At 61.5% G+C, this 23588-nt stretch overlaps 1 protein-coding gene across 1 annotated transcript; it reads left to right on the forward strand.

The window, feature by feature from the left end:
• Positions 1-9655: 9655 nt before the first annotated feature.
• On the forward strand, positions 9656-21673 carry PLK5 (polo like kinase 5 (inactive)). Its single transcript, XM_073324027.1, has 15 exons — positions 9656-9760; positions 11755-11862; positions 13135-13251; positions 14166-14295; positions 15837-15924; positions 16004-16099; positions 16513-16711; positions 17268-17406; positions 17495-17583; positions 17679-17787; positions 18986-19066; positions 19460-19619; positions 20176-20305; positions 20537-20647; positions 21488-21673. The coding sequence occupies exons 1-15, from the start codon at positions 9656-9658 to the stop codon at positions 21671-21673; spliced, it is 1848 nt and encodes a 615-aa protein (XP_073180128.1).
• Positions 21674-23588: the final 1915 nt, after the last annotated feature.

Raw genomic sequence — 23588 nt, forward strand, 5'->3', positions numbered from 1 at the left:
TCAACCTGTGGAACTCCTTGCTTGAGGAGGTTGTGAAAGCTAGGACTACAATAGGGTTTAAAAGAGAACTGGATAAATTCATGGAGGTTTAGTCCATTAATGGCTATTAGCCAGGATGAGTAAGGAATGGTGTCCCTAGCCTCTGTCTGTCAGAGGGTGGAGATGGCTGGCAGGAGAGAGATCAGTGATCATTACCTGTTAGGTTCACTCCCTCTGGGGCACCTGGCATTGGCCGCTGTTGGCAGACAGGATACTGGGCTGGATGGACCTTTGGTCTGACCTAGTATGGCCGTTCTTATGTTCTTAACTCACCGCGGTGAGGAGGGGAAGAGGACAGGGTAGGGGGAGAAACAACCTGAGACTCCATCCAGTCCTGCCCGCTGCTCCGTGACACTCACAGGTGGGCCAATCAGTGCAAGTTACACTGACGGCCACTAGGCCTTGTTCTGTTCACACTGACACCAGCGGCTCCTGGCACGTGCTCTTGATTCACACTGGTGCCAATGACGGGGGGGTCAGGCCCAGTGGGCAACCCGCTGCACAGCCCCCCCCACCCCCGTGGAGTTTGGCCCACTCCCCCGCCCCGTGCAGCCTCTGCCACTGCTTGTGGCTTTGTTGTTTCAAACCCAACTTGTTTCCCGCAGAGTGGAGCTCCTGCCCCTTCCTGCAGGCCGGGGTTACAGCAACCCCTGAGCTTCCCAGGCAGTGCCGGGGCTGAGCTCGGTGCCGGCTCATCCCAGCCGCAGGGACACCCTGCTTCCATGCAGTTCTTTAACGCAAGGTTCCCCTGCCTGCTAGGCCTGTAAGAGGGGGCTCGGCCCAGCCGCTGAACGAGTCCCCGCGTGGAGGCCAGCTCCGCTCTCCCGCGCGCCTGGGGGTCTCCTCGTCGAGCATTACTGGGACTATTTCACGGAGAGGAAGGGACGCGCCCATGCTCATGGGCAGAGGCAGCAGCAGAGCTAGGAAGAGCTCTCAGGAGGCCCGACTCTGGCCCCCTTCTTACCCCTGGACCCTACTCCTCTCCCAGAGCTGGGAGCAGAACCCAGGAGTTCTGACTCCCAGGCCCAGCCCCCTAGACAGCATTCCTGTCCTGTCTGTGAAAGCCCCGGGCCCATCGCAAGGTAAAGCGAGGGCCCGTCACCCTCCACGGCCCTGCCCCAGGGACTCAGCCCCTTCCCCCTGCAGCCCAGCACGACTCGACTTCCATCCCCTAGATCTTCCATCCCCATGTACTCCCAGGGGCTCCACCCCACAGCCCCAGCAAGCCCCTGGCAGGCGGAGAACCATGGCCCACCCCCCAGCACTACCCTGCTCTGCTGGGGGCGCTCGCTCCCCCTAGCCGCCTGGGAAGGTAGGGCAGATCTCGACCCCCTCCCCTCCCAGGGCAGGGATCAAGCAGTGACAGGAAGCTTGGGGGGCATTTTTATTTCTCCCGTCCCTGCTGATGCACCCCGCCCCCACCGCTATGTAGGATTGGAAGCAACCAGGGGCATGGGGGGTAGGGACTGGGAGCGGGAGGGGGGGCGGTTCTTGGAGGAGCTCAGTTCCCACCAGCCCTCAGGTGCCGAGTGCTGGGGCTGGGCTCAGAGCCCATCCCAGACAGGTTGTTTTTGGTGCTGTTCCCTGCCCCACTGCAGTGCGAAGCCAGCGGGCAAACCCCGGGAGGTGACCGAGATACGGGCTCCAGCCTCGTCCCCAGCCAGGGCCAGCGCCGCAAGGGAGATCCTACTCCAGGAGGATGCCAGGCAGGGCCTGCTGCCTGCCCTGGAGCCTCCTGGCAGGGAGGGCAGAGATGGGGACCAGAGCATCAGGGGCTTGTCCCCTTGCCCCTCGCAAAGCACCAGCTCCCTGAGCTGATGGGGAGAGGGGAGGTCCTGGCTGAGGCTCTTGCACGTGTGGGATGGGGCGGGTGATTCTGTGCTGTGGCAGTGGTGTTGTGGGGCTCGATGCCCCAGGCACACGGGTGATATGCCAAATCTGGCCACATGCCCAGATCTCATTGTACTGGTACCAACAGCCAGTGCAGCCTCCAGGCAAACTGGCCTGGCCCCACGTGGGAAGGGGGGCAGGCGGGGCGGGATTGGGAGGCATCCAGGCTTTGGCTCCGCTGTCCCCGGCCCACCAGTGGTGCCAGCCCCAGTGAGCTGGGCTTGCCTAGCCCACGATCACAGCCCAGCGGGGGGGTAAGACCCCCCATGTTTGAGACCGAGAGCTCAGAGGGCTTGCGGCTGGCGTGGGCAGGTTGTGGGGTGCGGGGGGGGGGCAGAGAGCAAAGCTGGACCAGCCCAGGAGAGCTGGGGGAAAAGGGTCTTGTGAAGCAGCACCAGGCACGGCCAGAGCCTGGCAGTGTGAGCAAGGCCTCTGCACAATGGCCAAACCAGGCCCCACGGCCAAACCCCCTCTTCCCAGCTCTGGGCTGGACAGCTCGGAGCTCCCCCGGGGTGCGGGGATCAGGGGGCCAGGGTTCCTTCTCTCTCTTTGCTTACAGGCTCTGAGAATACCCTTCTGCTCCCACCCTGCATCAGTCCTCCCCGAGAGCCCTGCCAGCCCCCCCTCATGTCCCTCCCCACCCCACAGCCAACCCCACTCCATGCCACCAGCCCAGTGCTGAGAACACTGGGGTAACGGGAGAGGGAAGGACCGCGGGGAGTGGCAGTCGGGTAAACACTAGGCCCAGGGAGTGGGGGGCACGAGGGGGTTAGGGTTGCCAACTTTGATTGGCCGTATTCCTGCAGGTTCCATCACATGACATAATCTTTCATTAAAGATTGATCTTTAATTGCTGGAGGCTCCAGGACAATCCTGGAGGGTTGGCAGTCCTAGGAGGGGCTGATGGTTGTGGGACTAGAGAGAATGGAGGGGCTGGGAAGGATGGGCAGAGCGGGGGTTGGGGGGGTACAAGAGGCTGGGAGAGATGGGGAGAGCAAAGGGGGCTGCATCTTTGGCTGGAATGCAGCTGACACCCCCCCACCCCAAGAACAAGGCCAGCGCGTGCAGTGCATGCTGGGAAATGGGCAGCTCCTTGCACCTGCAGCTGGGCTGCGCCTTGTTCTCCTGCCAAGGCTGCTTCAGGAGTGGGAAGGGCGGGGGGAGCAGGAGGACAGGAGAGGTCAGGGATGTGGGGGAAGGGAAGGGCAGAGAACAGAAGAAAGGGACGCATGTGTTGCGGGGGTGTCAGGCAGCCAGAGAAGGGGAGGAAGCTGCAGGGAGGGAGGGGTCTGGCCGGGGGTAGATGAAGAGTGGGATCGGGGGTGGGGGAGCAGGGGTACAGAGCACAAGGACAGGAAGGACAAAGCAGGAGATGGGGGAGGAAAATGAAGCCCTTTGCAGTGCTCAGTGCGGGAGGGATTCTTGAGCCAACACGGAGAGCGGGGGATTATGGCCTTTCCACCATTGACTGGGGGGGGGGGGGGTACATGGCCCTCCCACCACCGGCCTTGGGAAGGAAGATGCTGGCAGGGGCAAGGCCGCTCCCCACCTCCGCAGGAGAGAGCACATGGCCTGAGCCTGGGAGAACCTGGCCCCAGAGCTCTCCGGCAGCCCAAGGGGATGGAGAGGAGCCCGGGCCTCATCCCTCAGAGAGGCAGCTCTGGACGCCCCCCAGCCCCTGCAGGGAGCTGGGAACCGTTTCCTGAGTCAGTTTCCTCCACCTGCAGCTCAGCATCCTCCCCCATGGCCGTGGGGCGCTGGCGGTATGTGGGGGGGGAGGGGGATAATCAGCCAGGTGCCTGCCTGAAGCCTGCGTTCACGGACACGTCAGCACCTTGCCTGCCGGAGGGATGGTGGCTGGCAGCTCCCAGTGTGGCCTTGGTGGGACCCACAGAAGCTGTCTTTGTGGGGGTGTTGTTCAGAGACACGCTCTCCCAGTGGGGGTGGTGAGGCATCGATCCCAGGCCAGGATTGGGCCCCAAGTCCATCTCCCTTCCAGGACCTTTGCACCATTCAGCTCTGCTCCCTGTCCTGCAGCATGAGGACAAGGGAGGAGATCGCAAGTGCGCCCTTCCCCCAACCACACACCATCAACCCCTGGAACTCACCGCTGCAGGATGTCACTGGGGCGAGCAGCATGCAGGGCTCCACATAAAGAGGAGCACAGCAGAAGTCTTCTTTAAATGGGCTTCCCTGACCATCTGTCTGTATCCACCTGCTGTCTCTTGTACTTAGGTCGTCAGCTCCTTGGGCAGCTCCTTTTTGTTCTGTTTGTGGGGTCCTGGTCCGGGACTAAGGTTCCTAGGTGCTACCCCAATACAGATTAAATCGTAAATAATAATAATCCATAAACCGCTTGCAGGCCTCAGCAAGAGCTCTTCTTAGCCCTAGAAAATCCAGGGACAACGTCGCCTCCTGCTAGGCACCAGGTACTGGCACCTTATCTGTTAACTACCTGGGTTTACACAGGCATCTGTTCTGCCGGCACCCTTGTAACAGTGCTATCTAACAAGAAGGGATCGGGCATTTCCCACAAAGAACAGCTCTTGCAGGGACACTGGCTAAGGGAAATCGCCATGACTCCCAGTCCTCATGCTTCAGAGCAGATGCTCAGGGAGGGTCAGGAAGGGATTTCCTCCCACAGGGAGAGCACTATAGTTTTTTAAAGCCGTATGGAGTGTCTGGCACTGGCTGTTCTTGGAAGCTAGATGTATCAGTGGAGTGTTTGCAGCCCGTTTTCCAGACAGAGAGGAATGCAGTCTTCTTGGATTTCAATCTGGCACCACATTGATGGAATTGGGGAGTTTATACAGATCATTGGTCCCTGCCTTTTAAATAACAGGGAAGCAGAGACTATTTTATATAGTTATTTATCATAGCACCAAGAGGATCCAACTAAGGTCGGGGCTCCATTGTGCAAGGTGCTGTATATAAAAGTTAATAAGAGATAGCCCCTACCCCGGAGAGCTTACAATCTAACCAGCCCAGACCTAGGAAGGATTGTTATCTCCATTTTACAGATGGGGGAAACTGAGACACACAGCAATGACGTGACTTGCCCAGGGCCACACAGGGAGTCAGGGGCAGAGCCAGAAATTGCTCCCATACCACCTGCATTCCAGCCCCGTAGCCTGCCCACACGACCACCTTCCCGTCTCACTAAATCACTGCAGATCCAGGTGCTAACAGGTACCTTCAAAAAGAAAAGGAGTACTCAGACCCTGTGTTGTTTCTCTGTACACGGCACACTGAAGAGACAGGGCCCTGGCTCAGCACTCAATGGGTTAAAGTTGTATGGTGTTTGTTGGGGGTCTGGGAGCCAAACCTCCGGGAACAGCTGTTCCCAGCCCCTGTTTTGGCTGCTTGCCAACCTTGTAGAGCTGCAGACTCCAGTCCTCAATGTTCAAGGGGAAAGGCTCCCCAGAGACACACCCATCCTCTCGCCCCAAACTCCCAAGTTACTGGGCATCAGCCAGGCTGGGTGTAGGGGATATGGCATGCTCCCCCCGCGCCCAAGGGCCCCCAGCTGGAGAGAGGGAGTGCAATGAAAGGAGGTGTGTTGTGGGGGGGGGGAACTTGACACCTCCTCTTTGCAATCCCCTTCCCCAGAGGGGATCTAAGCACCCCCAGGGACAGGAGGTGAAGAACTCTGAGATAGAGCTGGATTTCCACATGTCAGGGGAGTTGGGATCCAGGAATCCGATAGGGAAGGAATCCCTCCCTCCCCCAAAGTGCATAACAGGGATGAAAAGTGGGGGGGCATGGCTTCCCCACAGCCCTGAGCAGGGCTCACCTAGCCCTAGCCCATGATGCTGGTGTGCAGTGATTAACTCCCTGCCCCTTTCACAAGGGCTTGAAATTAACTCTGTGTGTCAATTGCAGCTCCCATTAGGGGTCCCTGGGGGTGTAGAGAGGAGCCCACGGTGGCTGCAGGAGAAGTGTATGTGCTGGACCCAGGAGTCCAGGGGGACTCTGCCTTCTAAACAAGCCCCTCTTCTCCCCAGACGCAGACAGCCACCAGGCTCTCACTGCAGCCTGTTCTCCTGCCAGGAGCGAAGAGCAGAAGGTGCCACTGTAAACACCAGGCGATCCGGTGTCAGACACACATCCCACAGGCCTGGCGTCACAGCCCGGCTCGGCCCCCTGCGACCAGCCCCACAGAGGGAGTGCGCACCCCGACGTCGGCCAGGTGGCACCGGCTGCTCGCCGATGGCGTGGGAAGACGTCGCAAGAGCTGCCCGCCTGGAGGCAGGCTCAAGGCGGTGAGATGGGAACCTTTGGGCAGGACCCACAGAGGCAGACCCAGGGGCGCCAGCCCCAGGGGCTGCCCAGGGGAAGGAGCAAAGGAGTCGGTGGTCCTGTAATGCCCAAAGCACTTCATGAGCACTCGCTAATTAAGCCACCTTTTGAGTTCGCTGGGCCTCCCGGAAGGTTGCCCCTCTTTGGGGGTGCTCGGCCATTTCTGGGGGCGCAGGCTGGTGACCCAGTCGCTGCAACAGCACCACCCCCATGGTAACCACAGCATCTGCCTTTCACCTTCAGCTCAGCCGAGCTGCCTGGTAAGACCAGACCAGCTCCCAGGGGACAAAGACCCCTCTAGGATGGGGGTTTATCGGGCCTCCTCGCTGGGATCTTGTGAATGCACCATGGGGACTGAACTCCCCTCTCCTCCACCAGCCAGAGGTCCCTCCAGGGCAGGGCAGGGCAGGACAGGATATTTTCACTAAACACAGCCTGGTCAGGGGCGGGGCAGAGGGGGGCAGGAGTGCTGCCTGATTTGTACCATAATACAAATAACTAAGTGCTCCCCCGTCCAGTCTTGCTGAAGTGGGTGGCTGCCTTTCATCACTTGTTGAATGCTGCCCCCTCGCCTCTCCCCCCAGCTACTGCAGGCTCCTGCAGACACGAGCACCGCCCGGGGAGATCTTTCCAACTTCATTTCAAGTTTTCTGAGGGTTGCTTTATTCCAAGGCAGACCCAGTCCCTGCGATCCCCTGGGCGGACGACTCTAGCTCTGAGATGCTCTCGGTCCCGTGTGGATGTCAGGAACAATAAGATTCCGCCCTTCTACAGCACTTTCCACCCTAGGATCCTGTTGGGCTTTAGATACATAAATTTAGCCCACAGGCCCCCCTCCCCAGCATTTTGTAGATGGGGAAACTGAGGCACAGCAAGATTTAAGACCAGTATTTTCCAGCCTGGGTGCCTCAGGTTAAGCGCCCAATCAAAGGGTCTGATTTGCAAAACTAGTGCGCACCTGTAGCGCCCACAGACTTCACTGGCATTGTGGATACTTGGCACCTCCGCCAATCAGGTCACTTACGCAGCTAAACATGGATCCAGGGAGCCTAGTCTTAGACATCCAAGATGGACAGTGTTGAGCAAAGTGACCTGCCCACTGTCACACAGCAAGTTTGGGGCTAAGCCAAGAATGGAACCCGGATAAGCAGGGCCCCTTAATCACAAGCCCATCCTACCTGCATTAGAGATCCCGGGGGAGCTGCCGTTTGCACTCCTCCTCCTCGCATTGCTGGGCACTCGCTGTGCCCCCCCCCAGAAGTGGCTGCATTTCAGTGGGGCTGTGCTGCCAGAGTGCGGTGGGAGGAGGGGCTCCAGGCACAGCACGAGTGGGTTATTCTGACCCTCTCCCCCCTCACTCTACAAAAGAGGACGGGGAGCAGCAGATGTGGGAAGATGGAAGGAAGGGGCAGGACCTTTGGGATGTGCCCGGGGGGATTCTCAGGATGGGGTTAAGGGCCTTACCAGGGGGGGGTTGGGTCCTTTCCCCCCACCCTAGAGGTGGAAGGGAAATCAGCTTCTCTATAAGGACCAGAGACAACAGAGACCCTAAAACACCTTTGCCATCCCCTTTGCCCGCTGCCCTACCTGTTCTCCAGCCCAGCTGTACATGGCCCTGGTGTGGGGGCTCCCACCCCTTATGAGATGACCCCCCCAGCCACCGATCCCAGCGTCAGGAAGTGCTTCCATCAACCCCACCAAAACACGGGATCAGAACAAGAGCTGGACGCCAGAGGGAGCCACGCTAGCGAGAACGTGCAAAGGAGCCCAAGCCGGCCCCGGGCCTAGGGCTGCCCAGGGCATGGCTAGTTCCAGAGAGGGGGCACTGGGCTCCCCTGTGGTGCATGGACATGCAAGTGGGGCGCTCAAGGGTGCTGCGAGGGGCAGGTGGGAAGGTTTGTCTACACAGGGAAATGCCAAAGTAGAATAAATATCCCAGAATAGAGTCACTTGTCCTGTGGAACAGTGGCCACGTGTGGGGGTAGTTAGAATTATTTTGCTATAGCTCTGCAGTGTTTCTCCATGGAGACAAACCTTAAGGGTCAAGGGGGAAGAAGACCACCCCCCCAAAAAAAGATCCCCCCCAAAAGGGGCTCATAGAAAGTTTCTGATTATCCTCCCAGCTAACCCACCCTGTCCCCTCAGTCCTGGGGCCACCGCCCCTTGCAGAGGGGACTCTGGGAGAGTAGAAACAAGCAGCAGGGAGTAACTCCTTGCTGGCGTCAGCATTGTCCCATGGCGCCCACCTCACCTGGGCATCTCACAGCCCTTTCCCTCACCCATGAAGCCACGCCTCTGGAAGGGACCCATCCACCCCCACCCCGAAACACAGCCAGCTCTGGGGTGGAGCAAGGCAGCTGTTGAACAGCCGCACGGCAAAGCTACAGAAGAGCAGGGGGATGGCACATGGAGGAGGAGGCTGCATGCAGTGGAAGTGCAATGGGGGTGGGGAGGCATGTCGGGTGCAGAATGGACCTGGCGGAGTTATCCCGGCTGTGAGCTCTTGCGTGACCACTCACCGCACAGGGCCAGGGATCTGTAGTTATCAGCCAGAATGGGGTCAGGATACTTCCTCAATGCGAAGTTTTAGCCTTGTGAATAAGGCCCCGGACAGGGGCTCAGGAGACCAGGGTTCTATCCCCCAGCACTGCCACCAGTTCTGGCCATGGCCACGGGCAAGACACTCGCTCTCTGGGTGCTTCCATTTTCTCAGCCATCTTTCTCTCCCCTTTGTCCATCTAGACCCTGAAAGGAGGGGCTGGCTGGGCCTGTGCAGCGCCGAACACAACAAAGCCCTGATTTCTACCGGAGCCTCTGGGCATCATTCAGCCAAGGGATATTTACATGGCAGGCCTAGCCCTAGGAGGGGGCACGGTTGACCACAGCGCGTCCCCATCTCTCTGCTCTGTTGTGACATATCCCTCCCGCACACCCACGTTTAGAGACGTCCCCAGACCCCCTGGTCTGGCTGGGTCACGGATTTTCCACGTTTCTCTGGCTAAAGGTGTTCGCAGGTGCGGGAGTGGGTGGTGGATATCAGGCTATTTCGTCTCTTACCATAACCCCCCCGCCCCCCCATGGGTGACATCCCAACCGTCACCGCAGTAACCAGCCATGATGCGGCCCCTCCAAGGACTCCAGGTGAGGGCCTGGCAAACCATCTCAGAAACCCAGCTGCTGCTAACGCAAGGACGGGAGGCGCAGCTGCTCTGCCAAGCCTGGATTCCCCTTTAACGAGCTCGGCCGGCCCCTCCTCTCTGCCCGCCCCCAAGTTGTGGAGTCTTGAGCCCATGTCTTGGGTATCCAATCGGCAGGCGATGGGGAGAGCAAGCCCCTGCCTGCATTATAAGAGGTTTGCAAGTGCTCTGCCTTGGGCACAGTGAGTGGACCTCGGAGAACGAGCGGGGTGGGAGAGGGCCTGGGGCGGATGGAGCCTTCAGCCAGCAGGAGGGCACAGGGAGACAACCTGAGCTACTTCATAGAGGATCCAGGCACCGGGACGCTGTACAGGAGGGGCCAGCTCTTGGGAAAGGTACCTTTTTTCCCCACTTTCAAGCTGTTCTGGGAAGCCAATTCCCCCCAGGCTGTTGGGGGCAGAGTCTGTGTGCGCATTTGATGGAGACAGGGCTACTTTTGTACTTCTCTAGCACCTGCCACTGGACACTGGCCATGGACTAACCTCATCCAGCCCCCCTTCCCCGCGGGAGGTAGGCAAGTCATTGTGGTCTCCAGTTTAGATGGGGGGGAACTGAGGCAAGGGGGGGGAGGGGGCGGGCTATTTGCCCAAGGTCATCTAATCAGTGACAGAACTGGGAATAGAACCCAGGAGTCCTGATGCCTACCCCCCCTTCCCCTGTTGGATCCACTGGACACCATTCCCTTCTGAGAGCTGGGACTAAAACCCAGGACTCGAACCCCAGGCGCCGCCCTGCTGCTCCCACTGGACCCCACCACTGAGCTGCAGCAGGCCACGGGCTGATTTGGGAGACTCTGCTGAGCCGAGGGCTCTTCCTGGCTCCTCCTGGGTGCAGAGGGAGCCCCGCTCCTTACCCTCCCTAATACCCTGGGCCCGATCCTCCATCACACTGTACCATCGCTTACACCTGTGCAAAGTGCGACCCCATCAGGGGCAGCTGTCTACACCTACTTCGCCCTGATGCCAGTGACCCGGGAATCAAGGGATCAAAGAACTTCCGACTGTGGCCAGCTCACGACAAGTCTGGCAAGGGAAGCCCTGAGCACTTAAAGCTACCCTGGACTAGAGTGACCAGATGCCCCAATTTTATAGGGACAGTCCCAATATTTGGGGCTTGGTCTTATATAGAGTCCTATCCCCCCCCCCCCACACACACACACACCCCCGCCCTGATTTTTCACACTTGCTGGTCACCCTACCCTGGACGGAGCAGCCTAAAGCACTGGTCAGGGCCCTGCTCCGTGCCATTGCAGCAGGCCCTGGGCACCAGAGGCTGGGATGGCCCAGGGCAGCATGGGGTGCCCAGCCCGACTCAATGACGCTCCCCCATGGGCCCAGCCAGGGGCCTGCTAGCCCACGCCCGGAGAGCAGGGCTTGCTCCCCACTGGTGCGGCTGCAGTGCCCACCCCCCAGACAAAGCCTCGGTCTCACAGCCCCCGTGATGAGGAAACTGAGGCACAGTGAGGGGTTAGCCATCCAGTGGTGCTGCAAATTTTTACAGTGGAGGTGCTAAAGGTGGAAACCATGTATCTGGGTTGTTACTACTACTTCAAGCCAGGGGGGGTGAGGCAGCCCCCCGAGTTTCAGCACCTAGAGACCCTGTCTGTCTCAGTCCCCATCTCTGTTCATAGCCGTAACACCCGGCGCTGACCTCACTGCTCTAGCAGACAGGGGTGAGACAGGAATGGGTTAAGTAGCTTTGCATTCTGGCCTTGAACCTGGAGCCAAAAATCAACAGGAAGCAGAGTCCAGTGGCAAATGGAGAGAAACTGAGGCACAGAGGCAAAGCAACTAGCCCATCAGCTGCTGCTGCACCTGCAGGAGGGGGAACTTTGTCTCTTTCAAGACAGCCGCATTGGCAGGCGGGAGCGGCCAGGCCAGGAAGCAGGAGAGCCCCAACTCCCATGCAAAGCTGCCCACAACATGTACGATCCCCGCCGGAAAGGCTGGTGCCTTGCGCAGCACGTGAGGCTCAGCATGGGCACTGCTGGCTAGCGGTTAGAGCCAGCAATGGCGACTCAGGGCCCTGGCACTGCGGGGAGAAGGATTGAGGAGGTAAAGCAGCGTTTGGGGCACCAGGGTTGGTTGATTGATTGGTCTCATCTCTGGGAGGCGAGCCCGACCTAGGACTCCTGGGTTCTAGTCTCAGGTGGAAGGGCCAAGGGTCATCATTGGAGGCACTGTCAGGGTGGGAACGACCCTCCGCGGATGCCCAACCCCCATGGCTTTGTCCCAGGGAAGCTCCCCCCCGGTACAAGTCCCCACAGGGCCGGGGGAGCAGGATGCAGCCCCGGGTTACCAGCATCCTCACAGCTCCTCCTTGTGCGCAGGGAGCTTTCGGCCAGTGCTACAAGTTCACGGACACGTCCACCGGCAAGGTCTACGCTGTCAAGATCGTCCCCCAGTCCCGCATCTCCCAGCTGGAGAGCAGGGGGAAGGTGAGCCAGGGGCTACTCCCGTGGGGAGGGAAGGGGAGGAAGCACCTAGCACTGGCCAGACAAGCCTGGAGGTCATGCCCCCTCCTCCCCACACCCTTCTTATCATCCCCCCAGAGGAGCAATTGGCCGCAGCTGGGCCCTGTTTTGCCTTCTCCCAGCTGGGCTACCTATGCTGGGCAGACACCCATGAACTACGGGGAAGGTTAATTAACGCTTTCCTTGCCAGCACCCAGGGCTCGACTATACCCCTCCCCCCGCCAAGCCCCATTCCTGCGCCCCCTCACCCCGTACCTCAATCTTGGGGGTGGTGGGGGATAAATCCCAGGGCAAACAAAAAAGCCCCCCTCCCTCCGCAGACTCTCCACTTTCCTCTTGCTCTCACCATCCCCAAGCCCCAGGGTGTCGCCCAGCCCCCAGCTGAGACCCGGTCTCTGAGTATCACAGAGCAAACCACGGGCCACGCAGAGATGAGCCGCAGCCTCCAACGTCAGTGCAGGGTGAGACCGCTTCTCATTCCTCCACGTGGGGAGGCCATTGCGCCTGAGCACCGAAGATTGAGAGCGTTAACCCTGGTGGCCCACCCTGCGGGTAACCACAGCCTGATCGTCTCCATCCCCCCTGCAGCTTCGTTCAGGGTCCAGAAATTCCCCGTCTGCCTCTATCGTGTGACTCGGCTGTTGCGAGATGCCGGTCACATTCCACCGCAGAGCCAGCTGCATTTCGGTGGCAGAGGCGTGATTTCCCTGGCGCACACCGTCTGCCAACTGCTTGGCATCCCTTAGGCCCCTTGCCCGAGAGATATGTCAGATCTCATTAAAGCCTTGGTCTTGCTGTCATTTTACCAGCTCATGTTGGCATCAACCAAAAAGCATGAATGCTCTGAGCTAGCTGGGTTCTGACTCTAATGGACTGGCCGGTGGTGGGTGGGTATGCCCAGCCGCCACCTATGGGTGGGATCTGAACTGCATAGCTGTGTATCATAGGCCCTATACTTCTAGCAGCAAATGGGGTTTCTCCTATCGCTCCAGTAGCTTTGGGAGGAGCAGAATGATCCCTACTGCTGTCGTAAAGTTCCCAGGGGCTGTGAGTGCAACGCTGACAGCTGTGAAACTCCGAGCTGGGCACGAGGACCCAGGATCCGCAGGCCCAGCCGGGGAGCAGCGTGCGTGTGTGTTTTCCACAGCACTGTATGATTCTAGCTGACTCCAGCGCTTCGGGCTCGTGACTCGTTTCTCTTGCTCTTTGTGCATGTCTGCAATTCTCCTCCCGCAGGTCGAGAGGGAAATCGAGCTGCACAGCCACCTGAACCATCGGCACGTCGTGGGCTTCCACCGGCACTTTGCTGACCGGGGCAACATCTACATGATCCTGGAGTACTGCAGCCGCAAGGTGAGCCGAGCCGAGCCAAGGTGCTGGGCCCCGGCTCTCGTCAGGGAAGGGAGCAAAGAAATACCTAGACTCAGAACCTCCAAGGTGTTTGCACTCTTAACTTCCGTTGAAATCCAGGGAAGTTAGGAGCCTACATACATTTGAAGCCATAATAAATTGGGCGTCTCTCCTGATTTTTTTCCAATCCTCTGGCGCCTGCAAATCTGGCTTGAAAATATGAGACCAGCCTTTATCTGGCTTGCAGCATGTTGCGAGAGGCCTGTTTGACTAGTGTTGCGGGAGGCAGCCTGGTCTAGAGCAGAGAAGGTGCTGGGATTCTGGAGCTCTGGGGTCTGTTCCCTCTCTGCCTGTGATCTACTGTGTGTGACCTCGCGTGAGTCACTTTCCCCTCCCTTCCACCCTTTGGGCTTAGTGGGCCACCCAAGCTGGTGTCACTTAGAGCAGTCCTTAGGCTGCTCTAAATTACCCTGGGGCAGTGGAAGATTTCCTGGGAGCAGCCGAGGAGTCACTCCAAACACAGCTATATATATGGCTGCTCCCTTTGGATTGAAAGGGACAGACGTGGTTATTCTTCAGGGTCGACTTTTTAGTCCACTAAGTGAAGGGTGGGGCAGCTTTCCGAGGCGATACGAGAGTAACTAACCTGCCTCTAGCAGCTCCACTGACCCTCCGACAAGCAGAGACAGGCTGGAGCCATGAAAGTCAGGCCCAGATGTCGAGCGCCCGAGGGTCAGAGGGAGGGGGGATGGGTTTGACTCAAGCCCCTCCGCCTCCCCCCCCCCCCCCCGATCCAATCTGTCCCCAAAAGGCTGGGCGGGGGGTTACCAGCACCTTGGACCGTGCTGCCGATCGGAGGCTTGCGTGCTGTGCTGGACCCAATCTGTCGCTGAGCTGTTTCCTCTCCCCATCCCCAGTCCCTTGCCCACATCCTGAAGGCCAGGAAAACGCTGACGGAGCCAGAGGTCCGATATTACCTGAGGCAGATCGTTGCGGGGCTATGCTACCTCCACCAGCAGGGCATCATCCACCGCGACCTCAAGCTGAGTATGTGGCTCGGGCCGGCAGCAACGAGCCGGGGCTGGCTGCAGCACAGGGGGACGCCGGGGTGGGAGGGGGGATCCCCAAAGGGTGCAGGGGGAGAGACCTCGCCAGTGATGCTTACACATCGCCCTCTGATGCTGAGCAGGTGCCCGTGGGAAAGCGGCTGGCAGAGGGAACTGGATTCCGCCCCACCCCTCCAGAGTCCTCGCCTAGACATGCTATGGGACTTGGCTGCAGTGGGGAAGGCACCCCATGGGGACAGGAGGGCAGTGTTGCCTAGTAGTCACAGCCAGGGCTTGGGAAGCAGGACTCCTGGGCTCTATGCCGCGCTTGAGAGGTGCAGTGGGTTGGAGTGTGGGGAGGCCCGGAGGGGGGGATGGGGGGGTTGGAGCTCCTGGGTCTTCTTTCCAACTCTGAGGCGTGTGGAGCAGGTTGCTGGGTGCCAGGACTCCTGGGTTCTGGTCTCAGCTCTGAGAGGGTGGCCCTATAGGTTGGGGGAGAGGAGGGAAGGGGCTGGGAGTTGGGGCTCCTGGGTCCTCTCTCCAGCCGTGAGAAGCCTTGAGCTGGTTTTGGGGTGCCAGGATTCCTAGGTTCTGGTCCTGGTTCTGGGAATCTGGTCCAATTGGTGTGGGGAACAGAGGAACAGTGGTGGCTGGGAATCAGGACTCCTGGGTTCTTTTTCCAGCTGTACTTGAGGCAGGTCACGTCCTTCCCCTTCCTCTCAGCTCCCGCACTGGGCAATTAGGAGATGGGACTGAGCTCCTAGGGGCTCAGACCCTTGGATTGATTGATCTCTGCCTTACAGCAATGCAGCACCAGGGGTCCCCAAATCCATCTTCCTGGGGACCCTTTCAATCCTTTAAGCCTTGAGCAGCAGTGAAGGAGTTAATCACCCCTGTGCCCTTCACCTTGGCCTCTGAGACCCCACCCGAAGAGGGCTGGGGGCTGGAGAGGGGTTATAAATACACCAGCAGCGCGTCTGGCCGTCTGGCTTGTTGGGAGTAAATGCCACCAGCGTGACTTCATGCTTCTGAATGGGAGCCTGGGAGCCAGCTCTCCATGTAGGGGCTGCCCCATGGAGGGGGAGATACGTGGGGACCCCCAGATGCAGCCTCTCTCCCTGACACGCACACAGCTGCCCCCTGCCGAGCAGCCTCTGTCTGCTGGGCTGGGGAGGACCTCCTGCCTGTGATTTATTGCTCCCATGGGGCACATACAAACCGCCAGGGCTACTGAGGAGGCCCTGTCCAGAGCCTTCCTCTGAACAATGGGCTACTCCTGTCTCCAAAGCTGCTGTACAGAAATATATCGGCACAGACAGCCCCGCATACGCCCCCCTCCATGCTCCCTTCTCCCCTGCAGCATGGTCTAGTGGCTAGAGCCTGGGAGCCAGGACACCGTTCCCAACCTTGTTACTGATTCCTTGTGTGATCTGGAGCTGCTCTGTGCCTCAGTTTCCCCACCTGCAAAGGGGGGTGACTCTGGCCGTGTAACTGGAAAGCTGCCCGGATGTGCTCAGCGGCTTACCTCTCTTCCCCCCACAGGTAACTTCTTCCTCACGAAAAATATGCAGGTGAAGATCGGGGACCTGGGGCTGGCGACGAGAGACGAGCAGGCCAGCCAAAGACGGGGGTAAGTGCTGGCCCAGCACAGCCTGCAGCCCTCACCAGGGCGCTCTGCGGATTCACCTCCTGTTCCTTTTCCCCTACAGCGTGGTGTGTGGGACGCCCAACTACCTGGCCCCCGAGGTGATCGCCAAGAAGGGGCACTCCTTCCAGTCCGACATCTGGGCCCTGGGCTGCATCATGTGAGTGAGGCACCAAGCTGCAACTGGGGAAATGCCTCCGAACGGGGTGGGCCGGGTCGGTGGGGAGGGAATGGGATACGGGGCACCAGCTCCAACCCAGCCCCAGGGTGGGGAACAGGCTGGTTCAGTGGGGCGGGGAATGGGACACGGGGCATTTTGACTCTTTGGGGCACCAGCTCTGATCCAGCCCCAGGGCAGGGGAATGGCTAGTTCAGTGGGGTGGGGAATGGGATATGGGGCTTTTTGACTCTTTGGGGCACCGGCTCCAACCCGGCCCCAGGGGGAATGGCTGGTTCAGTGGGGTGGGGAATGGGACACGGGGCCTTTCCCCTCTAGGGAATGCTCTGATTGGCTGCTTGTGCCCGCCTTGGTGCACTGGGAAGGCTCTGATTGGCTGCCTTCCCTCGCCCCAGGTACACGGCTCTGACAGGCTGCTCCCCCTTCGAGATCACCCACAAGCAGGAGATGTACCAGTGCATCCGGGAGGGCCGGTACCCCGCCCCCAACCACCTCTCGCCCGGCGCCAGGAAGCTGATCGGCCGCCTGCTGGCGCCCCGCCCCTCGGAGCGGCCCAGCCTGGAGGAGGTGCTGGAGCACGAATTCTTCACCCAGGTGCGGGCGATGCAGGGGCGGGCGAGTCGCTCCGGGCACTATAGATGGCAGGCACCCATCCCGAGCAGCGCTGCGACCCCGTGTGCCAGGTCGCGATGCCGCTTGCTCGGATTTAAGACGGGTGCTGCGCGTACACTGGGGGAGCCGGGCCCAATTGCTGGGCACGTGCTTGCACCTGCGAACCCCGTCTAGGCGCCCAGGGTGGGCGTGCACCTGTGCTGCCCTGTCTTAGGAAGAATGCCACCTCCCCTGGCCCACAGCCCCCAGAAGGGTCCCGTGCCCTTAGCTCAGCTGCAAAGAGCTACGGCCGGCCCTGGTGCAAACCAAAGCCAAGAGGATCCAAGTTCTTGCACCCAGCCCCCGACACAGTGCCACAAGTCCCTGGGCTGGTGCTCCAACCTCTCCAGCCCCTCTGGGTTACTTCCACCATCCCTCGCCTCTATAGCCCCTTCTAGCCCTGGTGCCCGTATGGACCGTGGGGTCCTTGCCCTGCCTCCTCCGTGGCACCAGCGTGAGGTACAGCCGGGAATGGAGTGACGTGGCTGTCGTCTCCCAGGGTTTCACTCCGGACAAGCTGCCGTCCCGCGCCTGCCACTCGGTGCCCGTCTTCGCCCTGCCCAATCCAATCGGCAAGCTCCTGCAGAAGGCGGCCAAAGTGCTGTTCAGGGGGTTGCCGTGCCAGGAGCCCCAGGCAGGTGGGTCAAGTGGCCGCGTCCCCCCGTGCTCTGGGCTGAGCTTGGCAGTGCCCGTGTGGCGTCATGGCTCCACTGTGTCTCCATCCAGGTAGCCCGGTGCCCGGCGAGGAGCCGGAGAAGCTGACGAGCCAATCCTGGCAGGCTCAGAACCTGCCCAGCACGGAGCAGCACAGCGAGGTAGGAGGGGTCCACAGGAAGGAGGGTGGGGAGGGACCTGGGGGGGTCTGCAGTCTGGTTCCCCCCCTCACCCGCTGTCCCCGTCTCCCTGCCAGGTGGAAGGAGGCAGTGTCCAGGCTATGCCATTGACCAAGGGCCCCCACATGTTCTCCATCCATCTGCTCATGACGGGAGCTCTCAGGCCCAGATGCTCCAGAGCCGACTGTAAGTGGATGCCACATTTCCCAGACCGACCTCTAGCTGTCGGGCTGGAATTTGGGAGGGTTCTAGGCTGGAGACATCCAGGGCCTGATGCCAGCTGGGAGCGGTGTGTGCAGAGCCCCTGCTGGGGATCGGGCCCTGGGGAGGCTCCAGTTGGGCCCCCACACCAAGGACCTCTCTTGGTCTCCACCTCCCTTGGGAGCTGCCCGGGGAGGCTGCAGCTCACGTGCACTGTGTGGCCAGGGGCCCGGAGTAGCCCCCAGTAGGGCTGCCGGGAGCCTGCTGGGCCGGGATCGCTGCAGTATGAGGCCCCCACCGCCCTAGGGTTGCCAACTGTCTAATTGCACAAACCCAAACACCCTTGCCCCGCCCCCTGCCCCGAGGCCCCTCCCTCCATCACTCACTCTCCCACACCCTCACTCACTTTCACTGGGCTGGGGCAGGGGATTGGGGTGCAGAAGGGGGTGAGGGGTGTGGGCTCCAGGTGGGCGGCGCAGCAGGGCTAAGGCAGGCTCCTTGCCTGCCCTGACCCCGCGCTGCTCCTGGAAGTGGCTGGCACGTCCCTGCAGCCCCTGGGCAGGGCAGGGGTCTCTGCGTGCTGCCCATGCCCTGAGCGCTAACTCTGCAGCTCCCATGCGCCGGGAACTGCAGCCAATGGGAGCTGCGGGGGCCGAGCCTTAGCCCCGCCGCGAGGCCAGACTTTTAGCACCTAAAAACCTCCTGGTTTGGCTTCAGTAGCCTCCGGGAGATAGGTCCTGATTCCGGGAGACTCTTAGCGAAACCGGGAGAGTTGGCAACCCTACGCCTCCCCCTGGTGTGGCCCCCCGTGGGTTCCCTCGCTGCTTCCTGTTGGCTGGTTGGGGCAACAGCCCCACTCATTGCGGGAGGGAGGCCCTCAGGGCAGGAGAGCACATGGGGCTGGCGGGGCAGAGAAATGATCCAGCCACCTGCTGTGCTCACTGGCGGAAGCATTGTCTAGCGTTTTGACGGGGGTGGGGGATCAGGACCCCAGGGTTCTCTCCCCGGCTCCGGGAGGGGAGTGGGGTATAGTGGTTAGATGGGGGGCGGGGATCAGAACTCCTAGGTTCTAGCCCCAACTCTGGCAGGTGTAGTGGTCGGGGCTGGAAGACAGGGGGCAGAGGGGTGCCAGGCTTACAGGGGGTGCCATGCATGGAGCCCTGATCCCAGCCCGTCTCTGCAGCAGATGAAGGCTGGAGCGTGGGGAGCGCAGTGCAGTCAGTCACGAGGGTGCTGAGCAGCTGCCTGGAGAACATGCCTCTGGGTAAGAGGGAGCCCTGCGCCGGAAACCCACAAACCCCTGCACGCCCAGCTCCATCATCCCCTGGGCCTTCCTCAGCCCAGGCACCAAGCCCCCCGCGCAAACCTGGCCGGATACGAGTGGGGCCTGGGCTGGGCTGACTGGACCCACCCTGGGCCACTGTCCAGCCCATCGGCTGCAGGGGCTAGGACTCAGTGCTGGGGGGTGGGATTGCCCCACAGGGCCTGGCAGTGCCAGGGGTTGGGCCGGTGTGAGTCTGCTGGGTGGAGGCACAGGCTGCTCAGGTTGCCTCCTGCCCCCACCTGCTCTGTCAGGGCCTCTCCCCAGCTGGCCGGGCACCGGGGGCCTGCGAGGGCCTCTGTGCTGGGCCTCAGGCTCCCCTCTTTCTCCTTGCAGCCGAGCACAACCCTGTGCAGCGCCTGGCGCCACCTGTCCTCTGGGTCACCAGGTGGGTGGATTATTCCAACAAGTACGGCTTCGGCTACCTGCTCTCGGACGGCTCTACGGGCGCCCTGCTCACCGACGGCACCCACCTAGCCCTCTGCCCGCAGCCCCCGTAGGTATCCCCCGGGCACCCACCTGGCCCTCTGCCCCCTCCCCTGGGCACCTGCCTGGCCACCTCCTCTGGGCACCTGCCTTGCCCTCTGCCTGCAGCCATCGTAGGTATCCCCCCCGGGCACCTGCCTGGCCCTCTTCCCCTTCCCCCAGCCACCCACCTGGCCCTCTGCCCTCTCCTCCGGGCACCTGCCTAGCCCTCTGCCCACAGCCATCGTAGGTATCCTCTGGGCACCCACCTGGCCTTATGCCCCCTCCCCCGGGTACCTGCCTGGCCCTCTGCCCCCACCTGAGAATCCACCTGGCCCTCTACCTTCCCAGCACCCACCTCAGCACCTGCCTTGCCACCCCTGGAGCCCTCTGCACAGTCAGCCCCAGCCCCGCTCAGACACCCACCACCCCGTCTGCCCATGCAGCAGCAGGTACCTCCAACCCCCCCCAACCCTCTGCTCAGTCCCCCTGACACCCACCTCGCCTGGCACCTGCCCTGGCAGGTGTCTGGGCACCTGGGACACCTGCAGCTCCAGCCTCGCGGCTTTTTTGTGGCTTCCTTCCAGGCGTGTCTGCTACTGCCCAGGGCGCGGGGAGGCCATGTCCTTCCCCCGGAGCGACGTGCCCGCCTCCCTGGCCACGAAGATGGGCATCCTGCACTTCTTCTCCCAGTACATGCAGCAGAAGCTGCTGGAGGTGAGGCCCCGGGGCTGGGGAAACCCCGGGGCTGGGCCAGGGGGGTGCAGGGGGAAGAATCACGGGGCTGGGAGCGCGGGATATGCCAGGGGCGGCTGGGGGAGGCCCCAGGGTGCAATCCCCTCTGGGCTGTGCCCGCGTTGCGGGGCGGGGGGGGTGGGGCCATAAGGGGGAGCCAGGCTCGGTGCCCCCCCGGCCCAGCCAGCTCCCTGACTCTGCTCCTGCTGGCAGGGGGGGAGCGAGCCGGCGGGTCCCAGCAGCTCCACGGACACCCCCTGTCTCCTATGCTGTGCCAAGTCGGACCGGGCGCTGCTGATGCTCTTCAGCAATGGGACGCTGCAGGTAACCCCCCATCACCCCCAGCACACCCTTGAGCCTCTCCCCCGAGCCCCCACTCAGGCCTCTCCTCGTCCGGTGCCCCCCCCCCGAGCCTCTCCCCCCATCCGCCTGCCCCACGGCTGCTCCCTCCTCTACGAGCCTCTCCCCTGATCCTCCCACCCCATGGCTACTCCCTGTCCTTCCCCTCCACCCCGCAGCACCCCGCAACTGCCATCACACTTCCCCCAAGCCATGCCCCAGGCTCTGGCTCCTCCCACCCAACACAGGGCCTCTGCAGACCTAGGCTGCTCTGGACTATCCAGTGTCACGAGTGAAGTGAGTTTGACGGCCTCAGCTGCGTTCTGCCCTCCCCGGGGGCTGCAGCACAGCCTGGCCGGGGTGACAGGCCCGGGGCTGGGATAGCAGGGAATGCAGGGCCCCAGAAGGGCTGCAGTCCGTGCCCCCCTACCCACACTGCCCCAAGGCCCTCTCCTGGCAGCAGGGCCAGACAGTGGCAGCGGGGGCTGGAAACCCCTGGGGAAAGAGGGGCTTAGGTGCAAGGGCAGCTGGGGGCTGGCAGTCGGGGGGCAGAAGGGTCAGAACTAGAGGGCAAGGGGGAGGGAGTGGAGCAGGAGCCCCCACCCTGCAGCCAGGAGCCCCCACCCTGCAGCCAGAGCTCCCTAAGCTCATGGGGGCTGGTCCGATTGTCGGATCCCAGCAGCGGGGGCCACCAGCGCGGCTCCCTGGCCCTCCCCAATGTGTGTGTAGGGGGAGACTCTGGGGCAGGGGGAGGGGTATTAACTCTCTCCTGGGCCAGGTCCTGTGGGATGCTGCATCACTCGCCCTCCCCTCTCTGCCCCGCAGGTCAATTTCTATCACGACCACACCAAGCTCGTGCTGAGCTGCCCAGGTGGCGGGCACCTCCTGACCTTCATCGACCAGCAGCGCATCAGTGCCACCTTCCCGCTGGGCGCCCTGGCCGCAGGGGGCTGTGCCCCGGCCCTGCGGGAGCGCCTGCAGTACACCCTCGACATGGCCCACTGCCTGTAGCTGCCTCCGCTGCCCCCCCGGGACTCTCCCGCCCCCTGGAGCCAGACCCACTGCCCAGCACCTGGCGTGGCATGGACATGGACACAGGGCGGCTGAGGTGATGTTGTGGCCCGGGGCAGGCCCATTAGGGGCTCTTATGGGACCCAATTTGATGATCAAACCCTACTCCCTGGCTTGGGAGGGTGCTGTGGAGACATGGGTCCTTTCCACTCTGCCCCTCACTCCCCCTGGAACCAACGGGGCCTGGAGGTGCCCATTTGCCCGATGCTAATGCCGGCCCAGGAGCTTCACCCACTGGCGTCCCCTGAGGATGGGATTTGGGGCGCTGCAAACGGGCCTTGGCCTCCAGGGGTGGCTCCCAAAGGGGAGCTGGAGCAGCGGGTGGCGGGAGCCACCAGGCTGCCTGGAATGGCTGGGGCCAGTGGCCAGGCAAACTGGGGAGTTGCCTGCAGGGTCTGGGACTGGAGCTGGCCGGGCCTGACTGCTCTGCACTGGCGGAGGGTGGGGAAGGAGCCTGCTGGGCCAGGCTTCCGCCCAGACTGGATCCAGGATGGGAAGGGGGCACTGAAAGCCAAGGTTACGTGATGGAGGGAGGTGCTCTGAGGAGGCAAGAGAACCCAGGAGTGCAAATGCAGGAGGTGTGACAGGGTCAGGCCAGATGGCTACAGGAGAGTGATCCTATTGGGATCCAGGAAGGGGGGGGGGCAGAAGCCCACTGCTAAAGGACCCCCCTCCATCTAAGGGGAGGATCCACAGGACCTGGAAACCAAGTGATTCCGGGGGACAACTAATGAAATAACAGGGACAGGAGTGCGGTCAAAGGGTCAAACGAAGGGAACCTGATGGGGACACTGAGCAGAGAACCACAGACAGCACCCAGTGCTCCTCGAAGGCGTCAAGGGAGCCAGTGGACGCCGCCCAGAGGAACTCTGCCCAGATGCATGAACAGACAGAAGGCAGATATATTAGCCCCAGATTAAGCAGTTCCCTTTTCCCTGGGTAAGGAAACAGGGGCAGTTCCAGAACAATCAGGAACCAATTAAGGTAAGCAGGCTAATTAGGATACCTGGAGCCAATTAAGGGGCGTGGGCATGGGCATGCTGGTGCTGCTGCTGCTGGAGGACTGAGGAGTACAAATGCTACCTGGCGTCAGGAGGAAGGTCCTGTGGTGAGGTTAGAGAAGGGGTTAGGAGGAGGCCATGGGGAAATAGCCCAGGGAGTTGTAGCTGTCACAAGAAACACTGTAGACTGCTGTGATCCACAGCGCCCTGGGCCCGGGATCCCCCCAACTCCCTATTGGATACAGGAGTTGCCCTGGACTGTGGGTCCCACCAGAGGGGAAGGTCCCTGGCCTGTCGCCCAACCCACGAGGTGGATCAGCAGAGACTGCGGGGATTGTTCTCCTTCCGTTTCCCCGCGCTGGCCAGTGCTGAGGGTAGCTGAGTGAACGGGGTTTGAGCCACTAGCCAAAGTGGCCGAACTGAGGGCTGCCGTGGACCTCAGAGGCGAGCAAATCCACCAATAAGCGCAGGACGCACCAAGGCAGAGGAGGAACTTTGTCACAGACGGGGAGGGAGCTGGCTGGAGGGCAAGTGGCGGAAGGTGAAGGAGCTGTGGGGCGGTGAGGGGGAGGTCAGGGGTGTCTGGTTGGTTCCGGGCCCCACTGAGTCTGAACTCCTCTCCCTGGCCAAGGAGGCAGCCTGGCCTGGCCTGGCCCGGCCCAGTGGTTCCGGCCGCACCCTGGCTTGTGAGTGAGGGTGGGGCAGGTGCCAGCTGGCGCTGAGGGTGGGGGGGAGCAGGGACAGAGAGGGGCTGTTCACACACACGTACCCCAGCGCTGGGGGGTGCAGAAACCACCGGGACAGCACGGAGGGGCAGGGCAATGCAGGATGTGAAGTGGGGGCCTGCAGAGAGG

This window comes from Lepidochelys kempii, chromosome 25 (genome assembly GCF_965140265.1).
Source record: "Lepidochelys kempii isolate rLepKem1 chromosome 25, rLepKem1.hap2, whole genome shotgun sequence".
In the NCBI taxonomy this organism is placed as follows: Eukaryota; Metazoa; Chordata; order Testudines; family Cheloniidae; genus Lepidochelys; species Lepidochelys kempii.

Excerpts from the sequence above, each read along its gene's own strand:
- PLK5 (XM_073324027.1), top strand. The coding sequence starts at position 9,656 with ATGGAGCCTTCAGCCAGCAGGAGGGCACAGGGAGACAACCTGAGCTAC. Across the intron at positions 17,407-17,494 it reads GTGCCAGGAGCCCCAGGCAG|GTAGCCCGGTGCCCGGCGAG; the intron begins GTGGGTCAAGTG and ends GTCTCCATCCAG. Across the intron at positions 19,620-20,175 it reads GCCCTCTGCCCGCAGCCCCC|GCGTGTCTGCTACTGCCCAG; the intron begins GTAGGTATCCCC and ends GCTTCCTTCCAG.